Source organism: Cottoperca gobio, chromosome 5 (genome assembly GCF_900634415.1).
Source record: "Cottoperca gobio chromosome 5, fCotGob3.1, whole genome shotgun sequence".
NCBI lineage: Eukaryota > Metazoa > Chordata > Actinopteri > Perciformes > Bovichtidae > Cottoperca > Cottoperca gobio.
In genome coordinates, this window is record NC_041359.1 from 27,239,891 (window position 1) to 27,256,685 (window position 16,795).

At 40.9% G+C, this 16,795-nt stretch overlaps 2 protein-coding genes and 1 non-coding gene across 4 annotated transcripts in view; all 3 read right to left on the minus strand.

Annotated features, from left to right (window-relative positions):
- Positions 1-399: 399 nt before the first annotated feature.
- On the minus strand, positions 400-14,062 carry LOC115007900 (adenosylhomocysteinase B). Of its 2 annotated transcripts, XM_029431019.1 has the most exons (12): positions 13,982-14,062; positions 12,760-12,829; positions 9,855-10,045; positions 7,748-7,823; positions 6,269-6,421; positions 5,081-5,193; positions 4,484-4,691; positions 3,516-3,603; positions 3,316-3,433; positions 3,098-3,220; positions 2,553-2,624; positions 1,240-1,377 (listed from the first exon to the last, which is right to left on the minus strand). In XM_029431019.1, exons 2-12 carry the CDS (start codon positions 12,785-12,787, stop codon positions 1,246-1,248), a joined length of 1,302 nt encoding a protein of 433 aa, XP_029286879.1. In that variant the 5' UTR covers positions 12,788-12,829; positions 13,982-14,062; the 3' UTR covers positions 1,240-1,245. The 2 variants fall into 2 exon arrangements, with proteins under 2 accessions (XP_029286880.1, XP_029286879.1); XM_029431020.1 differs by lacking the exon at positions 13,982-14,062 and having other exon boundaries at positions 400-1,377; positions 12,760-12,904.
- LOC115008954 (small nucleolar RNA SNORA17) lies at positions 6,510-6,643 on the minus strand. Its single transcript, XR_003832362.1, has one exon. It is a non-coding gene; the product is annotated as a small nucleolar RNA SNORA17 (small nucleolar RNA).
- Positions 14,063-16,721: 2,659 nt separating the features above from the next.
- The window catches only part of LOC115007901 (charged multivesicular body protein 4b), a 10,261-nt gene continuing 10,187 nt past the window's right edge, over positions 16,722-16,795 (minus strand). Inside the window, exon 5 of the mRNA XM_029431021.1 lies at positions 16,722-16,795. This exon is cut by the window's right edge and continues 1,777 nt beyond it. The gene's annotated coding sequence lies outside the window, so the exon portion shown is untranslated.

The following is a 16,795-nucleotide window of genomic DNA, read 5'->3' on the forward strand; positions in this document are numbered from 1 at the left end:
TAATAGCATTAACGGTCCATTAGATCATGTGACATTGAGATACAGACTTTGACTGATGGGACTTCTGAAGGTGATTAGCACCGTAAATCATGCACTCATGTTTTTAAGTCTAATTTTATGTGATTGAGGTCAAACGAAGTCGAACTGTCTAATAATAATAATAATAATAATAACCCCTCGTTACACAGCGAGAGAACCTGCGTGCAGCCACTGCCCGTCTCAAAGCTGAACGATGACGTTGGCCTGTTAACAGTTAACTTTATAAAAAAGGAAATTGAAATCAAGTTAGAGTAAATCATGTCGCCATGTTTCCATACCAAGTTGTGATTGTTCTTTAAGGGCACCAGCATGAATGTTTCAGTCGTAGGACTTTCCCCACCGGAGCACACGAGACACAAGTCAGAGTCAACAGGTTTCTTTATTTCTCCATTCGTCACACTTTCAATCCATCGTTTACAGTCGAACTCTTATTTCAGGATGTAACCGTTGAGAACGTCTGCTTTAACGTCACGCTGATTGGCTACAGTGAGAAGTTAAAAGTTTTGGGGCCGTTGTTCGCACATGTTTTGGCCCTTCACGTCAAATTAAATACAAATCACAAAAGAAAATGCACAGAAAGAATAAGACTTTAAAACTCTGGGGAAACATGATGAGCTTTGGTTGTTCCTTTGGCAGCAGTGCTTCTTCTTTACTCTACCGATCCACCCGATTAGTAAACCCTCCCAGAACATCTTCTGGCACAGTTCAGGTGCAGCTTTCATTAAGTGCTCACAGGTTCATGTGCTTCTGCACACTTAACGTATTGATTCATTAAAAAAGACTCAGAAGATAAACCTGTTTTATCATCTTCCACCTCGAGACACAGAGGAGCTCAGAGAAGCATCAGGGTTTATTTTAATCCATAAATGGAGAAGGAATGACGAACAATAAGAGGAAGTCTCTTTAACAGCCCCTGAAGAAGCTGGTGAGAAGCATGGAGGAAGAAAGAGGTGGAGGGCTGAAGATATGTGCTCAGAGTAAAAGCTACTTCAACCATAAATGTGTGATTCAAAACCAGCTGTTTGGGAGATGTTTGATCTCAAGTTGTTGGTGCCAAATAAATAAACACGAGAAATAGTTTTCTAGCATTTGATATTGAATGCTATTTATAAAAGTGCTCCACCCAAACACAGCTACACCTAAACACCAACACCGTGGTAGCCACACCTCCTCTTCCTCCTCCTCTTCCCCAGCTGGACAGGACGCTCAGTAGCGATAGTGGTCTGGTTTGAAGGGCCCCTCGCTGGGCAGACCCAGGTACTTGGCCTGCTTGTCTGTCAGCTTCGTCAGCTTCACCCCCAGTTTGTCCAGGTGGGCGGCTGCCACCTGCTCATCCAACTGTGAGACAGAAAGCAAAGCTCGTTAGAAAAACGTAGAAATGCTAAATAATTACATGAAGAAGAAAGTCAAGACATTTTTCAGTCAGGCTGCAAGTTATGATCATTTTAATCATGTAGAGTTCTTATTTACTTGATAAACTTCAACCCTAACCCTTTTCTACACATTTACAAAATGTTTTCTTTCAAACATTTGTTTCATTGACTCTTATTTTGAGACAAGCGACGATTAAACAAACTTTATCGACGGACTGACGAGTTAATGGATCTGTAAAGCGGTCCGGTTGAATGTTCCCTTTGCAGGAGTATTTCCTGCAGCATGAAGGACTCGTGTGGAGTGAGATGTTCCGTGTTGGCAGAACTTCGCTCCTTAAAGCTCCATATCATTTCTTTGTTGTGCAGTTAAGCACTAAATAAATCCTCTGCACCGGCAGCTCCCTCCTTCCGTTTCATGTCACGATGTCAGGTCTCTATTCTACGCTCCGTAAAAACATCACATCTGGATTTACTGCTTTCTTTTTCTCTCTGCTTTTCAGGCTTAAGTGAAATTCACCTCGTTCTAAGTTCACTGACAGACACGACGAGAGCGTCCTCAAAGCAAAGATTTCAGAACTCAATAGCTTCTTTTTTTCAGTCACCAATCTTGATCCATATCCTGTTTGTTTGTTTTATCCTAAAAAGGTCCCGAGCTGACCTTCGACCTCAGTAACGACATCGTTTCTCTTTAATAAAGTGTTTTTTATTATCAAGTTTGTTCTTTGAAATACAGTTTGCAGCCGGTAGATTTCTTATCATCAATGTATTATTAGGTCACTTTTATTTTGATATCATTCTTACACTGTAATACCACACACACACACACACACACACACACACACACACACGTTTTAAAGTGGCCTCTGGCTTCTCCCATCATCATCATCACTCCGACCTCAACACTTATAAACTCGCTTCTAGTATTTAACTCTTCAGACTTTTTCCTGCTTCCCTCCAGATATAAAAATACTGTGAGAGGAAGAGTCGCCAGAGAAGCAGGACGCCAAAGAGTCCCACGCATGAGTCTTTACTTCACTACACATGAAACAAACCACAACACTGAAGTATACATATATAAATGGCCCCATTGGTCCAGGTGATCGCTGCATTAGAAGCCCTGACCATCGTGTGGAGACTCACCTTCTTGGGCAGGAAGTGGACTCCGAGGGGATATTTGTCCGTGTTCTTCCACAACTCGATCTGAGCCAGAACCTACAGGAGAGAACAGGTGATCGGGACAGAAGCTGTTTAATAAAGCAGCTCAAGTGTCTTCAAGTCAAGGCTGTGAATTAAAACCTTGATGCTCGTGACTTAAATTACGTCACCGACTCATCGTACGAAACATGGACATTGTTGCCCGTTGTGTTTACAGGAGTGTTTGTTTGATGAACATCATTTCACTCATAAAGATCTGGGCATTGTACGTTTGTTAACTGAGCACGAGAGTCATTTTCATTTATCGTTTTGTGTGGTTTTATTTTATTCATGTTTCTTTTCCAATTCCAACGTCTGAATATTCTAAATAAAACGTCATTATTACTTATATTATTATATATCATTTCATCAATGGCATCAAATAAGTCTTACGATGTTGTTTATTGTAATTATTTCTGGGACAATACATCCAGATAAAGAGGTCATCGTGACCTACTCTAACGTTTCTCTTCTCTGGCTCACAAACTCACCTGATTGGTGAAGGAGTTGCTCATGACGAAGGAGGGGTGTCCCATGGCACAGCCCAGGTTGACCAGTCTGCCCTCGGCCAGGATGATGATGTGACGGCCGCTCTTCATACGATAGCGATCGACCTGAGGAAGGAGAAGGATTACCGCTTCTGTTAGATTGTTGCCCAACAAGAACACAGAAGACACACTCTGAATCGAAGCTCTAAAGGTTTTCCTACCTGCGGCTTGATGTTGATCTTCTCCGCAGCGTGTTTGATGAGCCAGCTCATGTCGATCTCACAGTCAAAGTGTCCGATGTTACACACGATGGCGTCGTCCTTCATGTTCTCAAAGTGACTGAAGGTAAAACACACGTGCAGCTTGTTGTTCATCTATATAATATAATAAACATTTCAGTTCCAGTAGAAACGTCACTTACTGTCCCACGATGATGTCCTCACAGCCGGTGGTGGTGACGAAGATGTTTCCTTCCTTAGACGCCTCTTCCATGGTGGTGACCTCGTACCCTGCAGAGCAACAGAGGTTCAGATCGTGCACTAACATCTCGACGCCTCAGGGAAGATGTTTTTAAGAGAGAAACATGTGTTTATTTAAAAACAAAACTATATAATGAGCAAGTTTTCTGTATGTCATGACTTGTGCAGATTGAAGATGTTTGATACAATCTTGACAGCTCGAGCTGGAGGCAAGATTTGAATCTTAAAAGTCCAGCCAACATTACGTCTCTGCAGCAGGCTCCGTTTAAAGCTGGGAAACCGAAGGAATCCATTGGCGCCAACCTTGTTGTGGAGGATGCTAAATAACGCTCCAAAAGTGGAATATCTGGCTGCTTTCAAAAGGGGTCCCTCGACCTCACGTCTCAACATACCTCAATAAAAATGGGTTCTACGGAGACCCACGAGTCTCCTCTTTACAGACATACCGACGGTTGTTATTGTAGCCTGTTGGTTTCTGCAGACTGGGGTCCCTCAACTAATTACATAATTACATTAATTATATAAATTGGATATGACTGAGGAAAGCGGAGACTCTTATGGAGCCAATGAGCCCCATTGTATTCATGTGTTGTGAAGTTAGTCCCCTCACGGATAATCACAGCCTCATGAAACGTAGAAGCCGAGCACAAGCTTTTCTATCAGTCTTTGTGTGTTAATGTGGCAGGCGAGCAAATATTTGACAATTTATCAATTCTCGAGTTGTCAAATTAATCAATTTGGCATCAAATCTGTGCAACAAAATGAAAATCAACCTCAGAACTGCTGCAACTTATGAGCTATAATAGAGCCTGGGAGGATCATCATATAGTTTTTAGAGTCATGACTAGAACCTGACAGTGCTGAGCTTCTCAGGATGTTTAAAATCATTGTGTTAGCCGTCATCCACTACCTTCCATGGCGGCCTGCAGCGCGTTGATGGGGTCGATCTCGGTGACGATGACGCGAGCTCCGAACCCACGCAGAGCCTGGACGCAGCCTTTCCCCACGTCGCCGTAGCCCGCCACCACGGCAACTTTACCGGCAATCATCACATCAGTGGCTCTCTTGATGCCGTCGATCAGACTCTCCCTGCAGCCGTACAGGTTGTCAAACTTACTCTGCAGGAAGGGGGAGAAAAGATGTTGCAGATTATTAAACAGGAAGCTTCTTCCAGAGGGACAGACGAGTTCCCACCGAGGGCTTGGTGTCAGAATTAGAGATGTTTCCTTCATAGATTTCCATAAATCAGAGAATTCTCATGACCTCTAGCTCAGAGTCGATTTAGCTGAATAATTATTGCACTGTAACGTTTAGTTCAATACAAAGGGCTGGTTTCTAGTGAACCTTTAGGAAAACAATCTGTGTGCCTCTTCATCATAAAGGATTCACTACAAATATCAAACATGCTTAAAACGTATTTAATACACTAATCCTTCATTAACTGGTGACTATCCCCCCCCCTCACAATCTAATCACACGACAGGATGCAGCTGAAGAGGATTGTTACCTTTGTGACAGAGTCGTTGACGTTGATGGCGGGCATCTTCAGCTCGCCCTTTTTCATCATCTTGTACAAGTTGTGGACGCCTGTAGTCGTCTCCTCTGACACGCCACGGATACCTAAAACACACACGGTCGGGTAATTATGGAAAACATACAGATAATGAGACGTGAACAATAAATCTGTTGAAATCAGGAGGAGAGCTCGGTTAGCGTTAGCAGAACATGAGCAGCACAGTCCTAGTTGGCTATATAGAAGGAGCTAACAGGAAGCATTGAGGTACATTGTGATGCGTTCAAGCTCAAATCGGTAAATATGAGTATTGAGCGAAGCTAAATTATGATGTGTTTGGAGATGTTTTCACAGAAATATAAAATAAAAAAAAAGACAGCTAATTATTCTCTGTAAATGGGATCAATAGTTTGTTTTTAAATTGGGATAACAAATTGGTTTTCAAGAATCGTGACGTCTCTAATGAGCCTGGTTTTTTTATGACGAGTCTTCTTACTGGATGAAGCAAAAGAACTAACTAGATTGTGCGTCATCATAGTCCGACATCTGTATGTTTCTCTCAACTGGTGTGCCTGTTTTTAAGAATCGACTTTCTCAGTGTCCTCGGTGTGTTGCATGACACAGATGCAACACAAAGTTGGGCTGCAACGCCTCAAGGGGAATATCATCGCTGTTACATATAATATCTGCTGGAAAAGTATCCATTTTTAAAGAGAGAGATATAAGTCCATCATAACATCCAGAGCAGAACTTTAATACCAGGAGGAAATATGAGATTGAAGTTGAAGTATGAAAATATTTGCAGTGAATGAAAGTTTAAAGTTATTTAACATGAATGAAGTTGAAGTGCTTGCGTCAGATCACTGCTGCCACCTAGTGTCCAAAACTCTGCATTAAACATTAAATTAAAGGTTTAAGCTGCAGAGTAAGAACATAGAGACATCCTCTGGTTTTAAAAACTGCAGAAGACATTGAAGAACAGAAAAGGATCAAAAATGATGTCTGTTAACCACCAAACTGAGACGACAGATGGTAAAATAAAGAGTTTTAAAAACACTAAAAAGCTCTGCAGGAACCCTGAACTAAGAGCCTGTGACATGAGAGAGTTTAGATCTACTTAACCTGGGCGAACATGGGAGGAAATAAACATCGACCGTGAATAATAAAAGTAAACGAACCAACCTGCCAGCAGTTTGGGATACTTCTGGTGGACCATGTTGGTGAGGTCTCCGCCGTCGTCCAGGATCATGTTGAGGGGCAGATTGTCCTTGAAGTACAGAGTCTGCTCGATGCACCACACGTACTCCTCGTCGGTCTCCCCTTTCCACGCAAACACTACACAGAGAGGAACCCATCAGCTCGTTTGCCTTCTATCTGGAGAGCCAGGTGAGAATACGCCCAACCACCGGCAGCAAATCTAAAAATTGTCGGTGCCGATTATCACTCCGAGTCCTCAATGGGTTTGTGAGTCTCAGTGCAGACGACCACCGCTCGCTCTCTGCCGCCTTGTGACGCAACGCAACACGACAGTTGGGCTGCAACAACTTCAGGGGCATCATTTGACAAACATCCTTTATGAACTTTAATGACTCTCCCCTGCTCCGCAGAAAAACGTCCCGCCTCTCGGTTACATCAGTTTTTATATCGCTTCCGGTCTTTGACGTCTGACGTCATCATGTCACATCATACGGGGTATTCGAACGACTCTGCCAGGGGGGGCGCTCATATTATGCATTCACAATATCCCAATTATCCCTGATATGATGAGACAGTTATGAGTGAGTTGAGCTTTATTTAATATATATATATATATATATATATATATATATATATATATATATATATATATATATATATATATATATATATATATATATAGTACCTAACATTTCTTCACATTATCTATGTAAATACGTGTTTCAGTTATTACACAAGATAATACATTTATTAGTTCATTATATCACACTAGCGTCGCCACAATGCTTTTCATTATCCATTAGTTTGACTTTTGTTTTCCCATCATGAGCACGAGTTTGCATGAAAGGGAGGGCGGTGACGTCCGCAGCGCTTTTATCTCTCGGCAGCCGTCCGCATTGGGAACAATTGAAAAAGTGCTGTATAGACACTCTGCCTCCGCTGGTGGAAGCTCCCTTTTGTCCCGTCCTGCTCCGAGATCACCTCCACTATGCGGTGTCGTTTTAATAAAGCCAAACTCGTGATTCAATTCTCAAAGAGGGTTACCCGTTAATCAGGCAAGAAGTTATTCTCACACACTCTCCTCTCACACACACACACACACACACACACACTGTGCGACTGGCTTCATTTAAAATTAATGACCGCAGATCAGATTACAGCCGACAGAAATCAACTTTACTGCCACAAGTTCCCAAACGCAGACACTTTTTCGTCTCCCCAGAGCTCAGTTTTCCTTGTTAACACTAAAGCACCAGTCTGGCTTTTTAGGTTTAAGTACCCCGGAGACAAAGTCTGAAACACCAGAGACGTGGAGCGACGGCAGAAAGAAAAGATGCATTTTCAGATTTTAGGTTTGGTTTGCATCCAATTCTTTATTACAGACTCACTTTTTGGAAAGTATTTTATGCGGAGTCAGCTAGAACGTCATTTTATAATTCAAATACAGGAGGTGGTGTGAGTTACCTGGAACGCCAGTCTTGGCGATGGCGGCAGCGGCGTGATCCTGAGTGGAGAAGATGTTACAGCTCGACCACTGAACCTGAGGAGGAAGAGCGAGAGTCTCAAGTCAAACGTTGTTCAGCGTCGTCGGATGCATTTAGGGAATCTGATTATGGATTCCTGCAACAACCTGCTTTTAGATTACAGGTTAATAAATGAAGGTTTCTTTGCTGGGCGTCAGAAGGTTTTAACTTTGAAGTTCTTTTTTTATTAGAGCAGCAGCAGGTTAGCAGGCATTGCACAGGAATAACAACCATAAAAGTAATCAATATAATTATGATTAATCTCATTTATTGCAAATTAAACTTTTACTCTCGACAGTGAAAACCTTGAACCATATTTTTAAATCAAGGTGAATGTTTGTCAAGTCTTATGAAGTTACACAAAATGACCAGAGAGCACCTGGAATAATCATTAACATAAAGACAAATATAAAGCAGAACTTAAGTCTGACGACACTTTGCTGCCACCTGGTGTCCAAAACTCTCAACTGCAGTTTGAAAGAAATCACAGAAATCTAAACGTGTCCAGATTCATTTAAAAGTGTTTTACATTCACACGTTTCCTCCCAATGAACTCCGAATACTGCGAGTGAACCGAATATTTACTTACATCTTTTCTCTCCATGCACTTATAAATGCATATTACTGCGTTTTAAAAAGCGCAGCAACTTCTCATCGCTTCAAGTCTACAGACGTAATGTTCCAACATTCACAACTACGAAATATTTTTGCTTTAATCCATTTTGTTGTCGTTCAAAAACGTTTCACTGCAGCACACGTGGCGCCCGCCGGCTCATTAACGGACATTCAAAGCCTTTCATTGGAAACCTCAACAGAAGCTTTGAACCCTCTCATCTACACTCAGTGCTGTGTATGATTAGATCAGAACAACAAACTCCACCTTTAAATAAGCCCACGGGGTACAAGCATTAATACCCCGGGGGGGGGGGGGGGGGGCTGTGCAGGTTATTTATTCTCTGTTGGTTCTCAGGGTGCCGGTTCCCGCAGCATGAAACCAGTCCTGGTCAGAGATAACACAGCGTGATAACAGAACTCACCGGCCTCGAGGCCGACGGGGAGAGGATCCCAGACTCACGAGTTGTTCAGATCCTCCGCTGCAGCGAGGCAGGAATGATGTGGTGTAAAAATGTATTGTAGCATATAAATATATTCATTTAAATATTTTATAATCTATAATAATAATAATAATAATAATAATAATAATAATAATAATAATAATAAGAGACTTACAGACCAACAGACTAACAGACTGCGAATGTTTTGTCTGCTAGAAAACTTTAACTGGACTTGAAAATGTTCAACCAAAAACGGTGTCACTGAGGAAACAAAGTCCACGCTCGCCACGGTGCAAGAGAACGGACGAGGGGCCTCGCAAATAAAAGAAAGGTTGCGCTTAGTTTTTGGATCTTAAACACTCCTCTCGTACTGAAGTCACAGCTGCTGGAAGTCTTCGGTATTTCCCCCCCCAGAAAAACTAACTTGTGAATCGTGCCCTGCATGTTCTAGGCTCTCAGACCTCTTGTAGCTGAGATGAAGCAACAAGACCACCTGATTCAAAGTGTTTCAGTAACTCATTTACTTCTTTGTATCATCTCTGAAGAAATAAATGTGCCACTTCTTCAAGGAATGAACATGATGTTAATAATGAGTCTCCGATCATGAGTCTCAAAGCAACAGATGATGACGCTGAGAAAAACAATGACATGGAAAAGTACTTAAGAGAGAAAACCGATTGAAACTAATAATTGTCGTGTTCTCTTCCGTCCGTGCCGTTATTAAAAGTGCTGCAAGATTAAAGCACTAAGTGAAAATTGAGGGACAGTTCTAATGTTTAGGACGATGAGGATGTTTGAGGGCTGCGTTGGTTTAGATGTGTGTATCGTTTCGTTAGCAGAACTCTTCTGCACGTTGAGCCATCTTTTGTTTTCCTGTACATTTTGAGAGTGGATAATAAAGTCCTCCTGCAGCACATTTCAACCTTTCTCTGAAACTCATGAACCGTGGATGCTCTCTGGAAGAATAAATAATAAGCAGCTGGTAAATGTCACCTCCGCTCCGAGGGCAGTGAGGGTCTCGATGAGCACGGCGGTCTGCAGGGTCATGTGGAGGCAGCCGGCGATGCGGGCGCCCTTCAGCGGCTTGGACTGACCGTACATCTCCCTCATCTTCATCAGACCGGGCATCTCATTCTCAGCGATGTGGATGGCTTTACGCCCCCACTCGGCCAGGCTGATGTCAGCTGGGAGAGAAACAGGGAGACAACAGGAAGTTAAACACGATTAATATCCTCGCCAAGCTTCTTGATCCTGCACTTAGTCTGCACATTTGTCACCATTTATATAATACTGTTGCTCGGAAACTGAAATGATGCTATATAAATAAATGCTTGCAAAAGGGCCCTGAACATATTCGCAGGCTCAGCGCGATTAAAAACTGATGATAAGATTAATTAATTAAGTTTCAATAGAAAAGTCTTGAGAAAACTGATAAGTGAGGATGTGCTCACGTTTACCCTGACGATGTAAAATATGTCAAAATATAACCGCTATGCTGCTGCACTGGTGAAAGTGACCCTCCCCCGGCTGTCTCTGTACAGTCTCTCCTTTCCCTTCCAGACAGCTGCCGGTGCCGTACATGTGCACTTTGGTTTTTGTGTAAAGAGTCGAGAACATGATCTCACTAGATGAATATTTTACTGTGCGTTTCAAAGACTGAAAATGAGCAGTAAGCAAAAATGCGACAGGATTTTACATGAACACCGGCTTGTTTTCACTTTGTCGCTATGATGCTTTGTACAATGTCCATGATGAAGCTAAAACTTTAACAAACACGAGGCCTGCAGGTTAAACCGGTTTACAATCACTATGAGGAGCACTTCTAATCTCTACGCTTCAATTAAAGATTTTTATTGTTAAATCTCAAATCCTACAAGAAGAAATTATTCAGTTATGGCTCCACGATGATGTTGCAAGAAAGACAATATAATTTAATAAAAAACAATATAAAGTGTGTATAAATGTTCATGCGTGTACATCTGTGTGTGTGTGTGTGTGTGAGTCACAGATATTGTTCATAAGTGGTTCAAAGCAGAGATAATTATCCTACAACAGAGAGGAAGTGAAGCTGTTCAAAGCTGCAGGCAGACCTCAGGGTGCAGGATGGAAGTCCTAAAGTACAACCCACCCTCCTCCTCCTCCTCCTCCTCCTCCTCCTCCACGACCCCAGAGGCTGCAGCCTGTGCAAACACCTGGGGGGTAACTGCACCTAACCGGCCCCGGCCTGAATGACCAGCCACAGACAGGATTAGGAACGCAAGTTCAATGAGGTCAAAGGGAGTGATTTACTAAAAACGCCACTCAGTTGGAGTCAACGTCTCACATGTAAATCATTGTGTGGTTCTGTACAGCTACATGAAGCAGGGAGACAATATTTGCAGGCCTTTGGGTTCAAATCCCACCCAAAGCCCCCCATGAACACAACAGGATGAGCATTTAAAGCCGTTATCCACCAGGAACGTGTGCACTCATGACCGGAGTATTCTTTGTGCAAACAGTTTATAAATCAGGCCAGTCTTTTGAAAAGAGAACAAAGGCAGACCAGTGTGCACTTAAAATGTTTTTCTCTATACAAATCTTTAAATGCAACACTCAGAAATGTACTTTAAGTATTAAAAAACTATTAGCGATGATGTGTGTGAATGCAATATAGGTCTGCAACTAATACTTTATCATGAATTCATATGCAGATTGTTTAGACTAAAAATCAATTAAACTTTCATCCCATTTAAAAAAATCCTCATGAAAAGTCCCGAGCTGCCAATAAAACTTCTGAAGAGCAACTGCTGCAGCTGGACTGACATGTCAGAAGAGTACAACATGTACATTCAAGAGTGGTCTCCAGAACAAATGTGGCACCGACTGCTGGAAATACCGAGTGATACTGCAGCAATTAACATGTCGGGACATGACAGAGTCAAACCATCTGACACTTGTGGAGACTTCGCCCCATGCTTATCTGTTAGCAAACTGTGTGCAACTTCTTCTAACCAGCTGCTTCACAGCAGGCTACACGTCTCGTTATGATTGTATTATTACAACTGCAGTTATTTTAATGCATTTCATATTTTACATGCATGCCCTGACATTTCACCTGAGTGCAATTGTGCATTTTTTTCATTGCAGAACAGTTACACATTGTGTTTCTTTGTAGTTTGTTTTCATCTCCCCCAATACGGCGCTTCTCCATTTCTGGAGCCAAACATTAAAGCGATCAAAAAACGTTGTCGGACTCAAACTTTTAAACAATATAGTTTATTGAGACTTTAGCTCTCAAAGCTGCTACAAAAGGAGCACCACGTGTAGTCCAGCATTACTACGGTATGTAAGCTACAGTGCAGATCAGTCTGCGCCTGTCACTCATGCACAAACCGGAGGCGAGACGCCAGGCATCAAGGGAAGTGTAGTTTGCCAACACAGTTAGGGCTTCACGAAGAAACGCTAATAAACTACAATACCCAGAGGCTGGATGTGATCTCTGTTCAGAGAAAAGCATGCTCGGCGGTAGTACGACTGGCTCATTTCGATTCATTCTCAGATTTAAACAAACTCTGCACACTATATAGACATGGATACTATAAGAGTATTGAAAAGTGTAACAAGTAAGAAGATTAAATGAAAAACAAATACGTGAAACACTTTGCTAAATGACAATAACGACATATACCACATGCTAGCAAGTTAACGTTAGCGATAACAAAAGGCAGGAAACAGCTACAACATACATCCTGGAATTAACAACAAATGATTTCATTGCACGATTATTGAGTCGGCTAAACCTGTGAATTAAACCAGCTCGTTAAGCTTCACAACAAGCTCGCTAGCAAACCGCCAACCCTACAGTTACCCTGCGAAACATGTCGCGTGAGCAGGTTAAATAATAAATAATGACACTGACCAACTTTGAAGTTCAGTTTCTCAGACATGGTTGTTTTCTGGTGCTTTGTTGCGGGCAGGAAGAGCTCGACCTAGCCGAGGGAGAGAGGTAGAGAGGGAGGGACAGACACATGACGGCTCGCTTTTTATCATCGAGGCCACATTCAAACTCGTTTACACAACGGGGGCGGCTCAAACCCGGATCCACTCTGGATTCCTATTGGCTGCGGCAGCTCCCGCCCCGCTTGTGAGCGATCTGATTGGATAACGGTGGGTGTGGGACAGCCAGCCAATGATAGCTCGAGGTGCAGTGGGGGGCGTGAGTGTTTGTAAACTATGTTGAAACAAGTTTTTTCTGGACTGGTGTTTTCACATTTGGCAAATAAGTAAAAATGAGCCTCATTCACCAAATATTTTAAAGAAGAAATGTGTTATTATATCCAACATACGCAGTTTCACAAATATTCTGACATTCACCACTAATGATTTTAAGTTTGGGATTTGTTTTTAGGGAAGAACATAATGTACACTCACTCAAGAGCACACTTACACACTTTTGAGTGTTGACATTTACTCAATTCAACAACATTTATATTTTTTGATCATTATTTCACGAAGTATTGTGGTCTTTTAAAACAAATGAACACTAAACAAACAATTCAATTCACATCCATTGTGTTAATCATTGACCTGTCCAATAAGTAGTGATTGGCCATGCTTTTTATTGGCCCACAGAGCTAACCTACTAAATATGAAGATTGTTTGGTGTTCCTTTCCTTCAGAAGTACCTCCACTTCACAACTATTTAACTATTGACCGCCCTCTTACGACTTTCCTTCGTGCATTCTTGACTTAATTCTCTTAACTTTTCTTTTCCACTTCTGTGCACACAGCCCTGCAGTCTCATGCCCTTTTATGTGAACTGTCGGGGCGTTATGCTGTGCTAATTAGGATCAACTGGCATGCATGTAATAATAATAAAGTATCTGTGATAATACAATTCAATACAAAACTTTATCTAAGCCTCGAAGATCCTTGAGGTTTCCCTCATTTGTAATGATGCAGAGAAATAAGTGAAACAAAATTTAAAAAAGCACAATATTTAGTAAACAATGGCACACTGAGGTGAAGATCTTTTGAATATAATGTAATATTAATCATTTATTGTATAGCATATTTTAAACACAAAATGCAGCACTAAATGTTAATATAGTAAAGAATGCAACATTACACAGTTTACTCACCCTAACCCCGGCCTTGACCTTTGCTCCAGTATTTCCTCCAAACTGGACCGTGTCTCAGTTTCAGGGGAGAAGGTCCTCACACACATTCTTTCACAGCTGCATGTAATTTAAACTTTTTGATACTTGATTGGGAAGCGATTGATGGGTTTTGGGAGATTACTAAAGACACTAAAACCCTTCACTAAAAGTCAAAGTAAATGTTTCATTTGACTCATTTTCAGAATGAAATCCTTTTCACTCCACGTGGCTTTATTTACTGTAACATGCACAACAAAACAGATGCAGTGTGAAGAGTTCAAACCCACCAGTAATATTCTTTTGTATGGACTACATTATAATACAGCTTACAAGTTAACACATCACTAATTCTTCACTCTGAAAGGGATCATTTTAATGTTTTTACTCAAGTAAACATTTGTACGCAGGACTTCAGCTTATAACCTTTTGTTAATTGTAATTTTTCTTTAGTAAAGAACTTGAATACATCTTCTCATTTCTAACATTTTAACTGTTGTAATGTAGCTATTAGAACAACTGACTAATATAATATATAAAGACATTTCCTCCTGTGTACTGTAGTGTTGGTCAGAGAGGACGTCACTGATATCACGGCCAATTCACAAACAGCCTGAGGCAGATCAAATACCTTTTTCTAAAACAATATTCCTAAATATATACGAGTACAATGCACATGCAAATTGTTTACATTTCTGTGAAGCCTAATTTGTAGTAGCTGTAGTAAGTATACCAGGAGACTAAAAATGCAGCGAGTGAAAGGAGCTAAACTGAGTAGAAACACGATACTGCAGCTAATTTAAGAGCATGTTTTAAGTTGTCTTGTTACAGCGGACTGTCACCGTATCATCTCAAGTGTGCAGGTTTAAGTCTAAAGCTTCAATGTGTAAGATATGTATGTATATAACCATAAAAACAATATCAACAGAAGGTGAAGAGGTAACAGTGTTGGCGTTGTGTTGCAGAGAAACCTGCTGACATCAGCAGTCTGTCAGCTGGTCCGTCTGTTTTATAGTTTGTTTATTGGATTACATTCAAAGTGGCAGAAAAAAGAAAACTCCCCGCACCACCAGCTTCGTCCTCACACATTGAACCTTTAACTTCTAGTGAAACACTGAGGAAGGTGTTCAGGTCTATATAACAATCAACTGTCACCAAATAACTGCAAATATTGTTTTGTTTTTTAAAGTATTTAACTCACAGGGGAATATGTTTCCCCTCGTAAACAGGGTTATTCATACAGTAGGCTTATTATTATTATTATTATTATTATTATTATTATTATTCTTTATTAGGTTATGAATGCAGTCAAACTGTTGGCATAAACAGGCATTGTTGTGAAATAAAATTGTTATAAAATAAAACAGTGTTTTTCGGAGTATAATGAGGAAGCGTTACGCTACATATATCTACACTGTAAAAAATGCACTTTTAAATACCATACTAAATACTAAATTAAATAAAGACAAAACAAATAGTCTCACTATTGAACTTTACATTAAATATATTTAAGTCTTCAGATTACAAAGTTAATGTGCTAAAAACAGACATTCTTTGTCGACTAACTCAAACAATAATAATCGATTCGTTGATTTGATCTGTAAAACTGAGTTTCTTCAAAAATAATTATGCAAAAGCGCCACTTTAAATTGTGTGATTACAGCGAGGTGCTCATAAGTTTCTTGGAAATATAACTTTCAGCGTGAAAAAAGCATGAAACTAAAAACCAACTAGACTTTAAATTTGGGATAAGTGCGTAAAGTGCTTCCACTTCCTGTCCCTTACTGCCATGTTGGATCTCATCTACACATCTGTACAGTCTCCTGACTGCATCTTCCACGGCTGTGATGCTATCGTGGTGACAGAGAAGAAAACACTTCACCTCTGTTCTGCAGCAGTGGGCGTCTCTCACACACACACACACACACACACACACACACACGTCTGGTAAACATGCAGATCCTGTTAAAGGTATTAAAGCTGCATAATCCAACTCTTTTTAATGTAAGTGTGAGAATCTTAATATCAATTTATGCAAAAGCAGCTTCATTGTTCTGGTTTTATTACTTTGGGTAACATTCAGTTACCCCAGGGGGTCTGCGGAGGTTCTGCAGGGGGGTCGCGAAATTGTTTGTAGATAAAGCAAAAAAGATTAGAAATGTCTTTTTTCTTATAAATAAATGTTTAGAAGAAACAGAACAGAACTCCTACAGCACCCCCCTTTGGTTTGAAGCAAGGGGTCCCTGCTCCATGCTACACCAGTTGGGGGGTCCTTGGCCTGAAAAACGTTGAAGACCCCTCCTCTATAGTATATGCCAAATGTATAAAGCATGAGTTTCTATCTGTAGTTTCCCTTCCCCTAAAAGTATTAAGTATTAGTGATGACTTCTGCAATCACATAGAACAATTCTTCGTAGCGTTGGGTCTGAGGTGTTTGGATATTATTATTCTATTGGCAAGTTCTAATTCTAATCACATAAATTGATAATTTGTCTTAAATCTTAATGTGAGAAGTAACTAGTTACTGCAGGGAAATACATGTGCAGTGAAAAGAGCATGTCCACCTTCTGAAATGTATGACATGTATATGTCCTCGGGACACGGACGTGAATGAGCACTGACCCCGGTAATGTTCCCATGTTGGTGTTCATATAAAAACACAAATAAATATAAAGCATGAAACACTCACATGAGTAAGTACTGAGATGATGAGAAAGACAAGAAGTTTGAATACGAGTACAAGTTACAGATTTCTGACGGCCACAACAGAGTTGATACTTGCACCACACCCCAACTTTA

Bases quoted from the DNA above. Each gene is read 5' to 3' on its own strand.
- LOC115007900 (XM_029431020.1), bottom strand. From the start codon at position 12,787: ATGTCTGAGAAACTGAACTTCAAAGTTG. The intron at 4,692-5,080 runs GTAACAATCCTC...CCCTTCCTGCAG, and splicing joins TCAACGACTCTGTCACAAAG to AGTAAGTTTGACAACCTGTA. The intron at 3,604-4,483 runs GTAGTGGATGAC...GTTGCTCTGCAG, and splicing joins GCTGCAGGCCGCCATGGAAG to GGTACGAGGTCACCACCATG.